Below are 16,778 nucleotides of genomic sequence, written 5' to 3' on the forward strand. Positions count from 1 at the left end.
ATTTATGAAAATCTGGATGAACTTCCTTGGCTACAGATTATTGATACTATTAGACTCCTATGGAGTTGCCTTGTTTCAATTCGCTTTTGCTAATTGGTTCGTGGATACAAAGGAGTGAGCATGGGGGGGGGATGCGCAGGGGAAAAAATAATCAAGGATTTAGATTTTATTCTAAATCACAAACCAGTGTGTGCATTCTGCCACTTTATTTCATTGAAGAGACTACTTTGTTATATTCACAATTCACTAATTTATATTACATAGACATAGCGTAGAATATGCAAATGTTAACACAAGTTTAATCAGAAATGCAAGATCCTGTTTCATCGTGGTCCAACTCTATTCTTGAATGCTCTCAAAGATTTTCTCATCATTGGTGCAATTTCTTCAAAGGAAAACATTTTAGTTAGGATTATAGTTGTATAATACTCAACACAAACTCAAAGTGACTTTAAAAGTAATATGACTAATGATATTATCAGCCAAATAGAAATAGTAAAGGGGAATTATTCTGCAACTACTTACTTTTGACTGTTTTTTTTATATCCTGACTCACTCCACTTGAGTAAGTGCTGGAGCTTCCATTTGTTACATTGCTAGTGGTTGCATTTGGGCTTGGTGAGGTGTTATTTCGGTCTCTGCTTTCTGGATTCTTTGTTCTATTAAAAATAACAAAAACGAGGTGGGGGGGGAGAGAAAGTTCAGCTTAAAAACCTCACAGGGGGTTAAGTCATTAACACTAACCTGTTCTGAAAAACACGTAAGATTATGAAACAGAAGTTTCAGGGGGAAAAAAGTCAACAGATCATATTGTTTGCAATAACCTGACCCATCTTATCTCCAAGGGATTATAAGGGCCATATTTTAGACCTTGTCCATATTTTTAACAGGAATGTGTTTCATCAGTACTTCATTCTTTCACCAAAATTTATTTTTCCACTCAAAGTTAATGGTAAAGACAGATAAAACCAATCACATTTCAGGGACCACAGTTCATGTCAGATTGTGCAAAGATTTAGCAACAGTATCACTTATGGCTTGTCATTAAGTCCTTTAGAACTACTGCTTCAATTTATCTTTCTTACAGTTTTTTGAATTTGTTTTTTTTTTTTTTTTTGCAGGTACCTAGTTAAAGTCAACTGAACACAAGTAATCCTATGTGCTAAAATGGTCAGTCCACAATGCTGAATGAAAGCTTTCCCTTTTAGTGCCACCTTACCAGCACTAACTTTAATCAGTTTCAAATAAGAACATAAGAATGACTGTACAGGGTCAGACCAAAGGTCCACCTAGCCCAGTATCCTGTCTACCGACAGTGGCCAATGCCAGGTGCCCCAGAGGGAGTGGACCTAACAGGCAGTGATCAAGTGATCTCTCTCCTGCCATCCATCTCCATCCTCTGACAGAGGCTAGGGACACCATTCCCTACCCATCCTGGCTCATAACCATTAATGGACTTAATCACCATGAATCTATCCAGTTCTCCCTTAAACGCTGCCATAGTCCTAGCCTTCACAACCTCCTCAGGCAAGGAGTTCCACAAGTTGACGGTGTGCTGCGTGAAGAAGAACTTACTTGTATTTGTTTTAAACCTGCTGCCTATTAATTTTATTTATTTGGTGACCCCTAGTTCTTGTATTACGGGAATAAGTAAATAACTTTTCCTTATCCACTTTCTCCACATCACTCATGATTTTATATACCTCTATCATATCCCCCCTTAGTCTCCTCTTTTCCAAGCTGAAGAGTCCTAGCCTCTTTAATCTCTCCTCATACGGGACCCGTTCCAAACCCCTAATCATTTTAGTTGCCCTTTTCTGAACCTTTTCTAGTGCCAGTATATCTTTTTTGAGATGAGGAGACCACATCTGTACGCAGTATTCGAGATGTGGGTGTACCATCGATTTATATAAGGGCAATAATATTCTCCATCTTATTCTCTATCCCCTTTTTAATGATTCCTAACATCCTGTTTGCTTTTTTGACTGCCTCTGCACACTGCGTGGACATCTTCAGAGAACTATCCACGATGACTCGAAGATCTTTTTCCTGACTACTTGTAGCTAAATTAGCCCCCATCATATTGTATGTATAGTTGGGGTTATTTTTTCCAATGTGCATTACTTTACATTTATCCACATTAAATTTCATTTGCCATTTTGTTGCCCAATCACTTAGTTTTGTGAGATTTTTTGAAGTTCTTCACAGTCTGCTTTGGTCTTAACTATCTTGAGCAGTTTAGTATAGTCTGCAAACTTTGCCACCTCACTGTTTACCCCTTTCTCCAGATCATTTATGAATAAGTTGAATAGGATTGGTCCGAGGACTGACCCTTGGGGAACACCACTAGTTACCCCTCTCCATTCTGAGAATTTACCATTAATTCCTACCCTTTGTTCCTGGTCTTTTAACCAGTTTTCAATCCATGAAAGGACCTTCCCTTTTATCCCATGACAGCTTAATTTACGTAAGAGCCTTTGGTGAGGGACCTTGTCAAAGGCTTTCTGGAAATCTAAGTACACTATGTCCACTGGATCCCCCTTGTCCACATTTGTTGACCCCTTCAAAGAACTCTAATAGATTAGTAAGAAACGATTTCCCTTTGCAGAAACCATGTTGACTATTGCTCAACAGTTTGTTTTTCTATGTGTCTGACATAACTATTGTTTCGACTAATTTGCCTGGTACCGATGTTAGACTTACCGGTCTGTAATTGCTGGGATCACCTCTAGAGCCCTTTTTAAATATTGGCATTACATTAGCTAACTTCCAGTCATTGGGTAAATGTTAGACAAGCTACAGAACAGATGCTTATTTTTCAGGTTAAAACCAATATGTTGCTAGAAAGGATATTATTGAGTTTTCTATTTTTATAATGGGGTATTTCAACTATCCCCATATTCACTAGGTGTATGTCAGTGCCGAATGGAAAGTAGAGAAAAGTTTCTTGACACCATAAATGACTGCTTCTTGGAGCAGTTAGTCCTGGAACCCACAAAGGGAGAGGCAATTCTTCATTTAGTCCTAAGTGCAGCACAGGATCTAGTCCAAAAAGTGAATATAGCTGAACCGCTTCATATTGTGGTTGCTATTATAATTGAATTTAACATCGGGGGGGGGGGGAAGAAAAGACATCAAAGAAGCCCACTGCAATAATATTCAACTTCAGAAAGAGGAACTACACAAAAATGAGGAAGCTAGTTAAATGGAAATTAAAAGGTACAGGCACAAGAGTGAAATGCCTGCAAGCTGCAGAGAAAAACAAAAAAAGCCATAATAGAGGCTCACAATTAAATGTAAATCCCAAATTATAAAACAGACCAAAAACGTGCCTCCACCACTAAACAAAGTAAAAAGTGGTTATAGTCAAAAGGCATCCTTTTACAAACTGGAAGTTAAATCCTACTGAGGAAAATAGAAAGGAGCATAAACTCTGGAAAAATCAAGTGTAAAAGTATAATTACACAGGCCAAAAAATGAATTTGAAGAGCAACTAGCCAAAGACCCAAAAATTAATTGCAATTTGTTTAAGTACATCAGAAGCAGGAAGCCTGCCAAACAATCAGTGGGGCCACTGAATAATCAAGATGTTAAAGGAGCACTCAAGGAAGATAAGGTGATTGCAGACAAGCTAAATTAATTCTTTGGATTAGATTCAGAGGATGCGAGGGGGATTCCCGCACCTGAGCCATGCTTTTTAGGTGACAAATCTGAGGAACTGTCCCAGATTGAGGTATCAATATAGGTGGTTTTGGAACAAACAGATACATTTAACTGTAATGAGTCACTAGGACCAGATGGTATTAACCCAAGAGTTCTGAAGGAACTCAAATGTGAAATTGCAGAACTACTAACTGTGGTATAACACCTATCACTTAAATCAGCTTCTGTACCAGATGACTGGAGAACAGTTAACGTGACACCAATTTTTAAAAACAGTTCCAGAGGTAGTCATTGCAATGACAGGCCAGTAAGCCTGACTTCAGTACCAGGCAAATTGGTTGAAATTATAGTAAAATATATCCTATTAATCTGTGTGATAATTCTGTGTTGGGGAAGAGTCAATTACAGCTTTTGTAATGGGAAAAACATGTCTCACTAATCCATTAGAAATCTTTGCCGGGGGGGGGGGGGCGGGGGAGGAAGGGAAGATGTCAAACATGTGAATTAGGGTAGTCCAATGGATCTAGTACTTTGACTTTCAGACAAGGTCCCTCCCCAAAAACTTTTAAGCAAACTAAGCAGTCATGGGATAAGAGGGAAGGGTCTCATGAATCAGTAACTGGTTAAGAGAGAGAAAACAAAGGGTAGGAATAAATGGCCAGTTTTCAGACTGGAGAGAGGTAAATAATGGGAGTCTGTATTGGGACTAGAACTGTTCAACATATTGATAAATGATCTGGAGAAAGGGGTAAACAGTGAGGTGGCAAAATTTGCAGATACAAAACTACTCAAGATAATTAAGTCCAAAGCAGACTGAAATTCAGTGTTGATAAATGCAAAGTAATGCACATTGGCAAACATAATCCCAACTATACATATAAAATGATGGGGTCTAAATTAGCTGTTACCACTCATGAAAGATCTTAGTCATTGCACATAGTTCTCTGAAAATATCTGCTCAATGTGCAGCAGTCAATAAAAGTTAATGTTAGAAACCATTAGAAAAAGGATAGACAGGAAATATATTGCCTCTATATAAATCCATGATACATCTATAATTTGAATACTGTGTGCAATTTTGGTCACCCCATCAAAAAAAGAAGGGCAGAGAAGGGATGAAGTTGGGGCACACTGCAGACAAATAATTCCTAAAATGTAAGTTTATATTTCCGATAGTTGAAATACTTAAAAAAAAAAAAAAAAAAAAAAAAAGAGCAATAGTTACAGTTTAGCTGCATTCTTTCATACAAAGGTTTTGCTGGTAACATTCATTTACTGACATGGCCAGCATGAAGTCGTCTAATCTCAAATCACAGTGCACTAACAGTGTACTTACTTGCTCTTTTCGATGGGGTGAAGCTGTACAATAGGTCCAGCTGTCCCATAGATCTCTTGCTGCCGCCGAACATTTCTCGGTGGTTTTGCCACGCTATGTATGTAAGCCAGTTTAACCTGTCGCCCTAATATGGAAACAAGGTGAAGGGCATTTTTAAAGTTAAATATCAAACTTATCAATTTTTTTCTTTTCTTAGGAAGAGTCAACAATGACAGTGTGGCAATGTGATTTCCAACATTTAATGAAAAATGTTAAATATAAGAAAACAGTGACAGGTTTACAAAACTTTACATCAAGGTACCAACTGAACAATGACAAAGTAATATTACAGAATGTGCACACTTCCTTCACAGAGACAGTGTCTGGGATGGCCCCAGTGATGGTGCGTGCAATACAGGAAACAGACAGCTTTGGCTCCTGAGCTCTAGACCATCAAGATCAGACATTTTGGTCTAAAAAAGCATGAATCAGTTACATGAATGAATCTTGTGTGCAACCTTTAAAAGCATTTGAACACAAAGGAATAGCAATCACCTCTCCCTGAGATGAGCTTTTATTAACATTCAGTGCAATTATTTAAAAACCACTAAATCCCACACATTGCATTTCTGAAAATTTGAAAATGTGGGGGGTGGGCGGGTGGGCATTAAAGGAAAAGTTACCTGTAGACTTTATTTACCTTTAGGTTTTTCAGACTGAGCTGAAATAATGTTTTTTGTGAGGGTCTTTAGTTTTTCTTCTCTCTGACTGAAGAGCCGCACATACATTTCACGCCACGACTCATATTCCAGGAGATGGTCGTTTTTAAAATCCCTTTGGCAGTGTTTCTTCCACAAATGATCAGACTCTTCTATAAATGTCTTGGTTTGAAGCAAAAAGGTAATTAACAATGCTTAAAGACTTATAGTAACATTTTCAAGAGTACCTATGGGACTTAGGCACCTAACTCCTATACGTGTTCAAGGAGATTTTAGGATCCCAAATCACATAGGCTCTTTTGAAAATGTTATCCTCCATTTACATTGCTTCAAGACTGAGGAGCAAGCCAAAGAAACTCTAGTAAACATCTCTTCTCACCATGTGCCATAACATTCAGAAAGCATAACAAGCCACATTCAGCAACATCTAATGTATCCATTGGTCAAAGATTAGATTAAAGGTTGTTTCATTATATTGTAGACAAAGATGGTTATTAGCCAAAATTTTCAAACTTGATTGCCTAAAGCTAGCATCTAAAGAAGAGTGGCCTGATTTTCCAAGAGTACTAAGTATCCAGAAATCCAGTTCAGAAATATCATGTAATTGAAGCTCTTTCACCATACACGTATGTAAAAGAGGACAGAGTTGAGGTTACTGCAGCAAATTTACCTTTGATATTCTGATGTGTTCTTCATTCTGCAACCTTAACCATTTTTCTCTTGGGAATACATAGATGATTGAAATAGCTGGAACACGATAGTATCTGAAATCTGTTCTGTCTCCTTCCTTTTTTATTTTAGGGGCAAAAGTAAATGTGTGTCCTATGCCGGCTTCCCTGATTCACCCCTAGTAACAACCTTGGTGCTTCAGATCCTGACATACAGTGAAGAAGCCAGGAGGCATGACAATGACAGTAGAACTAAAAATCACTGTGATGGGTGATTAGGGTAGACTGTATAGATTCTCTTTTAACAGCTATAAGGAAGCCAGGGAAAACCTTTATTCCCTGCCTGGTTCCAAGCTAAGAGTAATAAAAGCAGGCTGCTTACATCCTCATATCCCCTTTTACTACCAATGGGTTCTCCAGATAATAGTCTCCCCAACTCACCCCAGACAGGTCAGTGTAGGAGTCTAGTTCCCCCTCCTCTCCACTCCCAGAGCTGTCTCTGTAGCGATGTGGAACTGTGTGGGAAGAGGCAGTTATCTAGTGCAGTGTACTAGTCTGTCAGATCCCCTTCTGCTCAGTCGACATAGTAGTATAAACAGACCCTAGCCCCTGCCTTCAACCAGGAGTTAAAGCAGAAGCTGGGAAAATGAAAATATAATAAAAACTATATTAAACTAGTCCAGAAACAAGCGGTGTCGTTCATTTAAACTAACTTCAAGCTAAGAGCCAATTCTTGTCCCCTGGACCTCAACAGGTACCAAGTTTCACCTGAAGTTTTGTTTTGAGCCCTTTCATGTTAACACTGCCAATGCCCTTTTTACTTTTCCTAGGTGTTGAGGGAGACATTTGTCCGGTGGGAGTAAAGCAGTTTGAGGCTATGGTCTGCTCCACGGAGCGATGAAGAAAGAGTTTAATAGGTAAGGGGCTAACTTCACTAGGAAAAAAGGAGAATATTGTAGGCAAGGACAAAAATAACTAGTGATGAGGGATAAAATTGAAGTTAATAGAACTCTATACATATTAGAATTAAAATGTAAGTAAAGGTCAAGGCAAAAGACAGGACAGAAGAGAGTGAGGGTGACTATTAAGTTTTTTTGTTTTTGTTTTTAAATATTAATCCCTTCTTCCAGCCCTTTGTGTGTTGTCAATTTGGATTACAAATGTTTTGAGGCAGGGACCTGTCCAAGCATACATTCTGTAAAGCATGTACCACACTTCTAGATGCTAATAAATATTCTTTTCAGAGTGTAACTCCTAACAATTGTAGACAAAGTCTTACTATACAGAGGGTCTGATCAGTTTATGAACCAGCCATTTGGGGTGGGGGAGAGTGATACCTTCACAATTTTTACTTTGTAGTTTGTTTTACTAAAAGTTATTTTGATTTTGAGCACAAGCAGTCATGAATAGGTTCTAAGGCATTGAACAAGAAAGACTTTACCGGATTGCACTCCTCTATTCGAAACAACTGCTCTGGTGTACAACGTGTTAGCACAGGCTCAAGAATTTCAAAGGGCACTCCTCCTACTTCATGTAGTGCTACAAAGCAAGACAATATTTTAAGTATCCCACCCATATGTACGCAATAAGATTCACCACTTACAAAACAGTTTTAAAAATAGCAGATACCCAACAAAAGATATAGGATTATTTTAATATATACCAATGGAACAGGTGTTCTGAGGTCTGGACAACCTAAACTGTTTGTACATGAGCTGGTCTGTACTGACTATTAAAGTGGTAGTTTGAGGAAACAGGCATCCTTGTCTACCCATTTCACCATCTCTACCCATTCTCTCTCATCCCCCCGTGCCAAATTTTCTCCCCCAGACACGCACCAAAGTTTGGAATACTCACATGCAAGTTAGATGCAAGGGGTGAATGTACATACTAATTATTTTCTTGACAGTTCATCCCTATTTTATACCAAATACAGTTTTATCTCAGATTAAACATGAGACTAACAGCATCTAGACAGAAAAAAGCAAGAGGGCTTTTTTGGCTTTTGTTTCATGATGTTTCTATTGCCATGGCATCATAGTTTAATGTAAAGTTGGGACTTCCTAAGAAACTTAATTCTTCAATCACAAAAAAGATAGTCTTACACTATTGAAAGCCTAGCACTATAATGCCACTCCACCTGCTGAAACCCATATTAAAGTACTTACAATCAATGTTATTTTGAAGTATGCGGATGCACTGTTCATACAGGGTTAGCATCTTTGAAAGATAGACTGTTTTAGAGCCAGAGTAAACCTGCATTTTAGAGTTCAGTCTCCGTCCTGTGAATTGATTTGTATCACTGATTTGCTGGGGTACTTCTGCGACTGGTGCTACAGAAATTACAAAGAAAACAAATCTCAAAGAAGGGTTTTGCCTATGTATACTCAGATTCATACTGCAGTTCTTTAAGGATGTTCAAAGCAATCTAGTTTCCTAAAGGCATATAATTAACTAATTGAGAAACATGGCTGGTAGAAAAATATGCAGTTCATTTTTATTGCAATACGAAGTTCTATTACATCTATTCAGGACGTATTGACATTGTACGAGGAGCAAAAGTGCAGATTGAGTTTCAACTGAGGCAATGAGTTTAATGTCTTTTACCTACAGAAGCCAGAGTTCAAATGCTGACTTATACAAGTCAAAACACTCTGGTGATTTAGTTCTCGTAAACATTTGTCTAATTTACAAAATTGTATGATAGTTTGGTAAAATTAGTAGTTAAACTAGAGAAGCCAAGAGTTGTAACAGCACGGATATTTCAAGGCCAGAATGCAGTTTATCAGTAGAACTATGCAGGGAAACCCACACAGCATCCACCTGCACATTCTCAGATCATGTCATGCTCCACATTCAAGGAGTAGCATGTCTGTCAGTTATTATAAGGCTGTCACATCTGCAAGTTTATGTATTTTTTTATCCAAACAAGTCGGGTTAATAATACGGAGTGCTAGATTCACCCTAGGAGGTGCACAAGAGAGCAAAGAATAAATGGAGAAAGAAAGCCAGTGTGCCTGAAGGAAAATTAGATGAATGTGGCATGCTCCCTCCCCTCAAGAGCTTCTTCCACATCCATGGAAGCCGCCCCCCCCCCCCCCCCTCTCTGTATGGTTTGGGTTCCACAAGTGTTGAAGGCCTTGTCAAAGTGAGTGGAACTGGGGAATCTGCTCCTGTATGCAACGTACTCCCTTCAGAATCTAGTGGATCCCTATGTGGGAGCCAGTGCAGAAGATGATGAAGTACTGCACTGGCACAAAACACTGGCATGTTTTTTTGTGAGGGTGCAATACACCCCACACTTAACAGGACTGCTCTGCTAACTGTGCTCATTTTAGTCTCATCAGGAACAGTCTTGCATATTACTTACCTTTGAACTCCGTAGAATATGGGGGAGAAGATAAGGATATCTCTGGCAGAAATTTAGGCAGTGGAGTATTAAGTAGATCTTGGAGCGATGCTGTCTTGGCCTACATGAATTCAAGGAAACACCATTACAATATTCCTAATTCTTATTTAAGATAAAGAAGTCTTCAAATACATCATCAAATGCAAAAGCATTTCAGGGTAATGACTTGTTGCTTTCTCACACTAAACATTACTTCACCGTAACTATGAATTACTTTTCATTTTATCCATTCACTCATCACCAACACTATATTGCATACAAAAACCCAGTATGTCACAGGTCCCTTGCCACAATCTGTGCACAAGATGGGCTCAGGAATGAATCACAAGTGTGTAGTGAATGAGACTTTATCGATAGGATGCTGGTCCAAATCATTGGAGAAGTTGCAAGGCGGGTAGTGAATGAGGGGACTGCAAGAAGAGAAGAGATGGTTGTATGGTTAGAGGGCAGTTGAAAACTATCCTGGGGGGGACACTTCGTCAGAAGTTTTCACAGATGGCCACTAATTGTGTGTTCCTGTCCAACTTGAGGCACCAGGCTCCTGAGTTTTCTGAAGTGCCAGATACATACTACTGCAAGTGAAGACAATGGGAGCTGCATATGCTACATGGTACTACTTAAAAAAAAAAAAGTCTTAAGTTATGTGCCCAATCACTGGTCACTCAAGACTTTTGCAAATTTTGGGCTTTGGCTCCCTACGACTCATACCCCCAACTCTAAAAGTCTTCTACTCCCACTCAAGTGTTGTGAAGATAAATTGATTTGATGAGGAGAATCAGATTTATGGTGATGAGTGCCATAAGAAAGCCCATGGGGAATTTTACACTTATTTGGTGTCGATTCTTGATGTTGTGCACTAAGTAAAGTATAGAGCTACCACACATTGAGGATAAATTATTGGACAGCTGCCTTTTTACTGAGGCTTTGGCTACACTTGCGAGTTACAGCGCTGTAAAGCCGCCCCCAGCGCTGTAACTCACTCCCCATCCACACTGGCAAGGCATTTGCAGCGCTGTATCTTCGTGGTTGCAGCGCTGCATGTACTCCACGTCCCCGACAGGAATAGCGAGTATTGTGCTGCCGCTGCAGCGCCAGTGTGGCCACCCAATGCGCTGTGAATGGCCTCCAGAATTATTCGGCAGTATCCCACAATGCCTGTTCTAGCCACTCTGGTCATCAGTTCAAACTCTACTGCCCTGGCCTCAGGTAACCAACCATGTGACCCACCCTTTACATTCCCTGGGAATTTTAAAAATCCCCTTCCTGTAAGCACTCCATGCCACACCGGGCTGAGCAATCAGTGAATCTTTCCAGGTGACCATGCCTCCACGCGCCAAGCGAGCCCCAGCATGGAGCAATAGCGAGTTGCTGGACCTCATCAGTGTTTGGGGGGAAGAAGCTGTACAGTCCCAGCTGCGCTCCAGCCGTAGGAATTACGATACTTTCGGGAAGGTATCAAAGGACATGATGGAAAGGGGCCATGACTGGGACGCCCTGCAGTGCAGGATTAAAATGAAGGAGCTGCGGAGTGCCTACCGCAAAGCCCGCGACGCAAACGGCTGCTCGGGTGCTCCCCCCGCGACCCGCCGATTCTACAAAGAGCTGGATGTGATACTTGGGGTTAACCTCACCTCCACTCTGAGCACCACCATGGACACGTCAGAGCCAGTGGGGGGGGGAGAAGGAGGAGGAAGAGGAGGAAAACGGGAGTGATGGTGGTGGGTCGGATGGAGACACCCCGGAATCCCTGGAGCCATGCAGCCAGGAGCTCTTCTCGAGCCAGGAGGAAGGTAGCCAGTCGCAGCTGGTACTTGGTGGAGGACAAACAGAAGAGCAGGTTCCCGGTAAGCAAGGGTTTTTTCGGGAAGGAATTTTTTTTGTGCGGGCTCTTTGGGAGAGGAGGGTTAGGCATGTATGCCTAGATGCGGAATAGTGCATTGATGTGGTTTATCACATCGCGGTAATCAGCCTCGGTAATCTCCTCGAATGTCTCATCCAGAACGTGTGCAATGTGCTTGCGCAGGTTTATCGGGAGAGCCACCATGGTCCTTGTCCCAGCCAGGCTAACGTGTCCGCGCCACTGTGCCGCGAGGGGCGGGGGGACCATTGCTGCACACAGGCAAGCTGCATATGGGCCAGGGCAGAAGCCGCATTGCAGTAGAAGACCCTCCCTTGCTTCTCAGGTCACCCTCAGCAGCGAGATATCGTCCAGGACGAACTCCTGTGGAAAATGTTGGGACAGTGTTCAGTGTAGATGCCCCCTGAAGCTGTTGGCTCTCCCCAAGGCACAGAAACCCAGAGGACAGTGCAGCCCTGAAACAATCAGTCCCACTTACTCACCATTTTGAGGCTCCCGTGGGATGTGTGCACTCTGTTTCGGACGGGAAAATTATGCAATTGCGTAGACCCTGTGTGTTATCTACTCCTTAAGTGCGGGGGAAATCATTACTCTGTCTGGTATAAACAATGCTGCCTCTGTTAAATGTTGCATTTTGCCTGTACAGCAGCATCAACCTTGAGACCTCAGCCGTCCCTCTTATCGCCTGCTCAGAGACTGCAAAGACTCAGGAAGAGACCACGAAAAAGCAAAGACGACATGCTGCAAGAAGTGATGCGGCAATCTATTAAAGAGAATGAGAAAGCACAGAACTGGAGGGAGAGAGAAAGCAGGATCCGCCAGGAACACGCAGTGCACCGGCGGTAAAGCACGGATCGGCTCATAAGCATCCTGGAGCGCCAAGCAGACGCTATCCAGGAGCTCGTAACCATGCAGAAAGAGGAGCAGTACCGCAAACGCAAACGCCACCACCCCCACAGCCCTTGTCCCAAAACTCTTTCCGTTGTGCCCCACTGTCACCTCCAACCCACTTTCCCCAACTTCCATGTTCTTGACGCCACCCGCTGCCTCCAACACCAGTATCTTCACCACCCAGCCCTGAAAACCACGACCCTTACCCTCTGCACTCAACCCCCATCACCATGCAGTATAGCTGTCCTGAAGTGCAGCACTCACTGCACAGCACACCAGACAGGACATACGCGAATCTGTGATTGTACCGTTCCCCACTCCACCCCCTTGTTTCTTTTCAATAAATATTTTTTCTTTTAAATAAATGGATTTTTTGGCTTTGAAAACATTCTTTATTATTGCATAAAGTAAAAGACTCCATAGCCCAGGAAATAAACAGGCACTGCAAGTCTGCTCGTCTGCTTAGCAAACACTGATTCCTAAAGATTGGAACTACTGCACTTCACTCCCGTGCAGGGCACCAGATATCACTGCTGGTTTTCAGCCTCAAATTGCTCCCTCAAGGCATCCCTAATCCTTGCAGCCCTGCGCTGGGCCCCTGTAATAGCCCTGCTCTCTGGCTGTGCAAATTCAGCCTCCAGGTGTTCAACCTTGGAGGTCCATTCCTGAGTGAAGCTTTCACCCTTCCCTTCACAAATATTATGGAGGGCACAGCACGCGGATATAACCGCGGGGATGCTGTTTTCGGCCAAGTCCAGCTTCCCATACAGAGATCGCCAGCGCACCTTTAAACGGCCAAAGGCACACTCCACAGTCATTCGGCACCGGCTCAGCCTATAGTTGAACCATTCCTTGCTGCTGTCAAGGCTCCCTATGTAGGGTTTCATGAGCCACAGCATTAACGGGTAAGCGGGATCTCCAAGGATCACAATGGGCATTTCAACTTCCCCTACCGTGATCTTCTGCTCTAGGAAAAAAGTCCCGGCCTGCATCTTCCTGAACAGCCAAGTGTTCCGAAAGATGTGTGCGTCATGCACCTTTCCGGGCCAGCCTGTGTTAATGTCAATGAAACGCCCACAGTGATCCACAAGTGCCTGGAGAACCACAGAGAAATACCCCTTCCGATTAACGTACTCGGATCCTAGGTGGGGTGGTGCCAGAATAGGAATGTGCGTCCCATCTATCGCCCCTCCACAGTTAGGGAACCCCATTTGTGCAAAGCCATCCACTATTTTCTGCACGTTACCCAGAGTCATGGTTCTTCTGAGTAGGATGCGATTAATGGCCTTGCAAACTTGCATCAACACGATTCCAACGATCGACTTTCCCACTCCAAACTGGTTAGCGACCGATCGGTAGCAGTCTGGAATAGCTTGCTTCCACAGTGCAATCGCCATGCGCTTCTCCACTGGCAGGGCAGCTCTCAATCTTGTGTCCTTGCACTGCAGGGTGGGGGCAAGCTCCTCACACAGTCCCATGAAAGTGGCTTTTCTCATCCGAAAGTTCTGCAGCCACTGCTCGTCATCCCAGACTTCCATGACGATGTGATCCCACCACTCGGTGCTTGTTTCCCAAGCCCAAAAGCGGCGTTCCATGGTGTGGCATTCACGGACATGCTCAGCAAGCAATTTCGTGTCGTACGCGTTACGCGGCTCGATACTGCCGTCGGACTCCTCACTCTCACAGTCACTTTGGATCTTAAGGAATAGTTCGACAGCCAAACGTGACGTGCTGGCGAGATAAGTCAGCATACACCTCAGCAGTTCGGGCTCCATTTCCCTCAGACAGATCGCGCTGCACAGAAACAGTTGAAAGATGGCGCCAAAGGTGGATGGAAACAAAGGGATTTCTGGGATGTGAAGCGATGCATCACGGGGCATTGGAACAGGACCCAGAATGCCCTGCACCCACGCCCCCTTCCCACAACCCACGGCGCCAGAATGGGAAGAGGTGCTCTGTGGGATAGCTGCCCATAATGCACTGCTCCCAACAGCGCTCCAATTGCCGCAAATGTGGCCACGACAGTGCGCTGGGCAGCGGTCAGTGTGGACAGACTGCAGCGCTTTCCCTACTCAGCTGCACGAAGTCAGGTTTAACTCACAGTGCTGTACAGCTGCAAGTGTAGCCAAGGCCTGAAGCACCAACTATCCTGTCCATAAGGCCCTGATTCAAGGAAACACACTAAGTGCATCCCTACTCAGAAAAGAACTTTAAGCATGTTTCAATCATATGGAATCCAAAGGGACTTCATGTTCTTAAAATTAAGTACATGTTTAAGGGATTTCGTCAATAAGAGCACTTCTCCACAGGACTCTGCCTTACTTAGGCCATGACTCAGGAAAAACAGTGTAATCACATCATTAAAGACCATCATAATCCATATGCACAAGGAGGCACAATTAAGGTTTCAAGGGTAATCTCAAATCTGCAGTTTTATTTTTTTGGCGCTTGACTTTGCTGTCTGAAACATTTAACTTTTACTCATTATTTGATCCAAAAAAATAAACTACAGTCATATTTTTCTGGGTCAAAAATGATTCCCAATTATTAGTAACCACTTCTATGTGTGGCTGATATGTCAAAGCCATGCAATCTGAGGTTTGAGTTAAAACATATGGAATTAAACTGCAAAATAAATTTGTTAATAAATTAACTCAAATAAATTAGCACTTGATTTCATGTTAGCTTGACTAAATAATAGTTTACCTTTTTAGTGGGACTTTCTGACTGATCATCTTCTGATTTGTGTGGTTTTTCCTCTCTCTCTTTCGTGACAGGGAATATTGACGTTTGCGGCGATAACGAGCAGTTTTTCTGTTCGCAGCCCTTAATGTTTTTTGACTGTTCACTTGTAGTGCAAGTCTTCCTCTTTCTTTTATTTGAAACCTGATCATAATTAAGATAGGATTCAAAAGACATAGTGGGGGGCTCAAAGTCCTCATCACTGGGCAACTTTGGTTTGTTTTCCACACTAAGTGTTCGTTTTACTTTTCCTGTGTCCTCAGAGTTTCTCTGTTTGGAAAGATCCTTACAAGACCCTTTTGTTGGCAATAGGTCTTTTTTGCTGGCTCTAGGGGAATGGTGCTTTTCTGAAGGTTTTTTGCTGGCTGCAGAGGTTGTTTCTTTGCAGTCACTTTTTGTGTTTTCAGGATTGATGCTTTGGGACATATTTTTAGAACTATTGGAGCTATGTATTTTGCTTTCACGTCCATTAGAAGACTCAGTATCTTTATTTCTTTGCTTATTCTCTGTAAAACTATGCTCCTTCTTCCATTTATCGGATGTGGGAGATCTTTTACAATCTTCCGAGGCTGGTTCAGATGTTTTTGTCTTGCCAGAGTGCTTATTCTCTTTACAAATCGATGATTTTGTCTTGTCCAATGAGAATTCGTTCCTCTTTTCAGTGTTCTGTTTTTTCCCCTTGTGGTCACTGAAATACAAGACAGAACCAGAACAGACCCCAAATTAATACTCAATTACCGAGGGTGACCTTCAGACCTTTTACCAATGTTATTAGTAAAAGGGAAAGTTTTAAAGTCACATGCAACAAGCTTCAAATGTTTGAGTTGTTTAAAAGTCTTCTAGGAAAGTAATGAAGACATTTGTATTGCTATGCGCTGGATGAAACTTTGTTATGAGTGGACTTAACCTCCTGCTGAAATTGACAGATGTGAACTCACCATTCAATTAACCTAACTATAAGCATAAGCCCCCCAACTAAAACAAAAAGGTGTGTGAACATGCCCAGGAGCTTTGGCTGAGTATTGTTTTGGGTAGGGTATGTGTGTGTGTGAGTGAAAAGAGATCACACAAAGGGAGAAAAGACAAGTGGGGGTGGGGGGGGGGAGGTTTCAGGGGAGGGGGGGAAAAAAGAGGATAGCCAAGAAAGACAAGCAGGAGCCTCTAAGCAAACAGTGACACCTCCGAAAAAGCTAGAGTGCGCACTTTTGGCTCTGGTGTTGGCTAAAGAGGCTTGGGAGCTGTAAATTAAGAAACTGCTCCTTTTGTTCTTGGTCCCTTCTGCATTCAGAGACACAGGACTTAATACATTCCTTTTAAATAAGGAAAGATTGCAAAGAAAATATCAGACTCCATCAATTTCTACTTCTAGCTGGAACATTCCCCAGGGCCCCAAACTTTAACTAGCTGCTCAGGTCAAAAAAGGGCAACAGAATTAATAACTTGGTTTTCTGCAAAGTAAAATTTTCACAAACCCAAGTGTTGGACTTGAAACACTTGATGACGTCCCTTGAAG

At 42.3% G+C, this 16,778-nt stretch overlaps 1 protein-coding gene across 1 annotated transcript in view; it reads right to left on the reverse strand.

Moving 5' to 3' along the window:
- Nucleotides 1-254: 254 nt before the first annotated feature.
- Nucleotides 255-16,778, reverse strand: part of LOC112121037 (elongin-A-like) — a 39,928-nt gene continuing 23,404 nt past the window's right edge. Inside the window, exons 4-11 of the mRNA XM_024220177.3 lie at nucleotides 15,230-15,953; nucleotides 9,736-9,835; nucleotides 8,534-8,698; nucleotides 7,807-7,904; nucleotides 5,679-5,859; nucleotides 5,000-5,123; nucleotides 526-659; nucleotides 255-385 (exon numbers count right to left, since the gene is read on the reverse strand). Of these exons, the coding sequence (XP_024075945.1) occupies nucleotides 324-385; nucleotides 526-659; nucleotides 5,000-5,123; nucleotides 5,679-5,859; nucleotides 7,807-7,904; nucleotides 8,534-8,698; nucleotides 9,736-9,835; nucleotides 15,230-15,953 (1,588 nt within the window). The 3' untranslated portion in view covers nucleotides 255-323. The remainder of the gene's footprint in view (nucleotides 386-525; nucleotides 660-4,999; nucleotides 5,124-5,678; nucleotides 5,860-7,806; nucleotides 7,905-8,533; nucleotides 8,699-9,735; nucleotides 9,836-15,229; nucleotides 15,954-16,778) is intronic.

The sequence above is a fragment of the Terrapene carolina genome, unplaced genomic scaffold (genome assembly GCF_002925995.2).
Source record: "Terrapene carolina triunguis isolate 2854851 unplaced genomic scaffold, T_m_triunguis-2.0 Scaffold42, whole genome shotgun sequence".
NCBI classification, from domain to species: domain Eukaryota; kingdom Metazoa; phylum Chordata; order Testudines; family Emydidae; genus Terrapene; species Terrapene triunguis.